Raw genomic sequence first — 4,144 nt, forward strand, 5'->3', positions numbered from 1 at the left:
CTGATGGTCTGGATTGCGTGATACTTCTGGGATGTTAGACCATATATCATGCCAGTCAAGATCGCTGCTTAGGTCTGGACAATTGCATTCCCAGACCTTCTCAATTGGAAGGACAGTGCGGCCAGACATTACCAAAAACTGATATGCCTTGATACCATACCACAGGGTTTTGACTGCATAGTGAATAATTTCCGAATAGGATGGATGTGCAACGGACTCTACCAGGGGACACCGTATGCCTTGAGGGCTGATCTTAATTGAAAGTAAAAAGGAAAACGAGGAATGTGGTAGACGAATACGTTTTGTAGGTCGGAAAAAGGTAACAAGCCCGTCTTGCTAAAGATGTCTTTTAAATAATGACCCCTCCCCTCTGTTCCCATTGTGGGGCTGTTATAGGCCTCCCACCAATTAAGAGAGCTGCATTGTTGAATAAAGGGGAACATATGTGCCAGTGACATGGTATATGGCATTATGTTTCAGCCAATCTCCAAGTTTTCATGAGATGAGAGAGAATGGGGCCAAAGCATAGCTGGCACTGTTTATTAGAGATATTGACAAAGAGGACGTCATGGAGTGACCAAGGTTCTGTCATAGCACTATCAAGGTACGTTGCAAACAGACATATCTGGGTTGAACCAGCAAAGGAGGGGCCTAAACAAAAAGGACCAAAAATAAAGTTTAAAGTTGGGAACTGAAAGACCGCCATCCAATTTCCTCCTCTTTAGTGTAGACATCTTAAGCCGCTGCTGTTTACCTTTCCAGATGAATTTAGACACTGCTGATTGTAATTTGTGCCAATAACCAGAAAGAGGGGAAAGAGGTAGCGTAGAGCTCACAACGTTAATCCCGGGTATAACATTCATTTTAACCACAGAGATATTAGCTTGATTCGACACGGGGAGACCCATCCATTTTTCCATATCTTTCAAAACGTTGCTCAGAGCAACAGAATAGGTATGCTTAACAATCTGGTTTAAGCAAGGGAAAACCTCAATACCTAAAAAATCTAATCTGTTTAACAAAGGGGATGTTAGCAGAGATGATTGAAAGGTGAGCTGAATCATTCAAATTAAGTAATGCTAACTTTGACCAGTTAATTATAAAGCCTGATAAGCTACCATACTCCTCGCATAAGTATAGAAGGGGATGCTGTGTATTAAAACTGCATATTGGTGACACCATAATCGATTGGCGAATGGCTCATGGAGTGGTATGGAGTTCACTAGTTTTGACATATGGGACTCCAGACGACGGGCTAGGAGCTTTGCAAAGACTTTTAAATCAGAGTTAAGCAGGCTCAGAGGTCGATAGCTAGAACACTCTGTAGGATCCTTCTCCTTTTTAAAGAGTAGGTAAATAAAGGCTGTGTTCACATCCCGTGACAATTCACCCTTCTCAATAAAAAAGTTAATTATGTCAAGAAGGAATGGGCCCAGTTGTTCCCAAAAAGTTACATAAAATTCAGGGGTATCAATGACTGGTTATTTTTCTTTTGCCTATTCTGTACTGCCGACCTTAGTTCTTCTATAGTAATCAATTTGTCTAAGTCACCTGATTCCTCTGCTGACAATTGAGGAAAGTCAAGCTAATTTAACCACCTGTTACAGTGGGCTTTATCCAAAGTGACCTCTGATGAATACAGATTGGAATAAAATGTCTGAAATTTTATTTCAACAGGGTCAGTTCTAATATTACCGTATGCTGATTTAATAGCGGGAATATCTGCAAAATGGTCACTGGACCTAATTGTCTTGGCAAGTAAGTGACTGTGTCTTGCGCCCTGGAAATTTTAGTGCTGTCTCGTTCTATGGATGAGGAATTCAGATTTCTCTTTCAGAAGGTTCATTTCTTTCTTGACTAGTGCTCGTTCTAAAGCTATTTCATCACTAAAAATATTTAACCTAGTGAACTCAGCTTCAATCCTGCTTGTATAATCTGACCAAGAGGACAACACTTTAAGTGGGAGGTTCCAGTTGACAACAATGGCTATCCCTTTGGTATTTAGAATTTGCGGATGCAATTGTATGATAGAATCTAATAGCTAAACAGCCGGTATCCTCTTGTAGCAAATTTGTCTCCTGTGTTAATACAACGTCAATATTCTCTTTCTTAGTAAGCCCAGAGTACTGGCTCATTTATGAGGAGCATTCAGTCCGCCACAATTCCACACTAAAAGTGAAAGATCACCCATTATCAAAAATCTGTGATCTAAATGAAAGTACATGTGGAAATTTCTACTGCCTTTTGTTTTGTTAAATCCTATTGTTAAACAATAGTGCATCCAAAGCTAAGTCCCCGGTTACACAAAACATATAAAAACAGAACAAGAGCATAGGAGAGTAGGCCATATTAAGCCAGGTCAACATAGTATTCAGAAACACAGTCTCTGTAATAATATCAGACAACAGTACGATAAAACCAGGACACATTAAGAGAACATGACAAACCAACGGTCCATGTTCATCAGGCAGTTGTTTACTGGCTAGCGTTAGCACCTTTTAGCCCGTCTTTCAGCCCGACGATGCGGATGTTGCATCTTCGGTTTCTGTCTTCCATGTCTGCTGGCTTCACCTCCATCTCCTGAAAAGCGTGGCCGTCAAGCACTCGTGCGTTGCTGTCCACTGTAGTTTTTAGGTTGTTTAAATCCAATCTGATAGAGCCGAGGCTTGTAGTCAGAGATGCTAGCTGGGGCATGGATAGCAGTTAGCTTATTATCCCCATCTGTTGAATCTGAGACTGGATCTGAGCAAAATGTGCTTCAAGGTATTTGAACCAGGCCCTTCAAATCATGTTTTACTACTTTTTACTAATCAATCATCTACACCCATGCACCACCTAGCCTATGTGATAATAAGCTCTTTTTGTGTCTTAATTGGTTGAATGTTTTCATACAGAAAGGATCTTTACACACATTATGCAGTGTTATATTCCATGTCCGCTACATACTCACACATCCTCAGAAGGTAATATACTTGCCCTGTTGTGTTTTCTTTAGGTGAGGGGTGTCGTTTGGGTCGACATCACGCCCTGAGATGATTGTTCCACAGAGCTGTGACTCCCGCCCCTCGCCATTTCCACTACGCCTCCACCAATCACAGCAACTTTCGACTGAGAGGGGGGAGCCGACAAACCAGAGCAAAAACTTTTACTCTTTTATGATTTTATTTCTTGTTTAATTTCAATTTACACAAATCATTGAAAATTCCAAGCTTTGATATTTTTGAATGAGTTGAAATATTAATCATTACGCTTTTTAATCAATAAATGTCTCAGAGAGTCTCCTCTCAATCAGGGACATAACATCTGTCTAATTTTTTAATGTTTCTGAAGCTCTGTCATTTTCCACACAAAGGTCTTGCATGACCTGTAACCACAAACGAGCCAAACAGTGAAAATACTCTAATTGTACATAGTTTTTAGTAAAGCCTCTGCCCTTGTTCGATTTTTCCCGACCCAGAATGATTGGCGGCAGATAGACAGCGTTACGGTTCCACATTGTGATGGGTCACATATTTCTTTGTTACAGCGAAAAAGCCTAGTTAGTATCAAGCCTTGTGAGCCAGGTACAAGGAAGCAAGACAAGTCTTCACATAAGCCTAATTATATGTTAATGTTATTTTAAGTTGTAGTTATGGCTGATACTGTGGCAGGGCCATCTCAAGAAAGAAGGAAATTAAACAAAGAGGTAAATTAAATTAAAACAATTAAAAGAACAGCTAAAAGGGAAAAGTGAAGTCAACTTCGGTCAGGCTTTCAATTGATGGAGACAATTACGGGATTGTAAATTAATCAAAACTGACCCAGAATATGCCCTCAGGAGTATAATATGTCTATTTGTAAATTACTTTACAATGCGCAATGTGGTTGTACATCAATAGCCAACATATCATTAGGTCCCCCTTCGTTTTAGCTTTTTTATTCCTTTTAGTCCGTGTTCGTGTTGGCCTACTAAGGCTTTTCCCTTGTCTCCTTGTAACGTTACTTGTGTAAAACATTTGTGGGTTTTATGAAATGCGCTATATGAATCTGTGTTATTATAGCGTTGGTTGCGAAAACAATCTCCTAATGCTTTGTTTTCACCCACAAGACACCCAAAGCAGGCTAAGTTCCAGTAGGATTTTTAACTGTTTTTACTTGTGTTTTA

General features: G+C 39.9%; 1 protein-coding gene across 1 annotated transcript in view; it reads left to right on the forward strand.

Annotated features, from left to right (window-relative positions):
* LOC116673680 (coagulation factor XIII A chain) overlaps positions 1-4,144 on the forward strand; it is a gene marked incomplete at its 3' end in the record, with an annotated part of 25,524 nt that extends 21,380 nt beyond the window's left edge. The window contains 1 exon segment of the mRNA XM_032505895.1: positions 2,996-4,144. Within this exon segment, the coding sequence (XP_032361786.1) occupies positions 2,996-3,031 (36 nt within the window).

This window comes from Etheostoma spectabile, chromosome 24 (genome assembly GCF_008692095.1).
Source record: "Etheostoma spectabile isolate EspeVRDwgs_2016 chromosome 24, UIUC_Espe_1.0, whole genome shotgun sequence".
Classification (NCBI taxonomy): domain Eukaryota; kingdom Metazoa; phylum Chordata; class Actinopteri; order Perciformes; family Percidae; genus Etheostoma; species Etheostoma spectabile.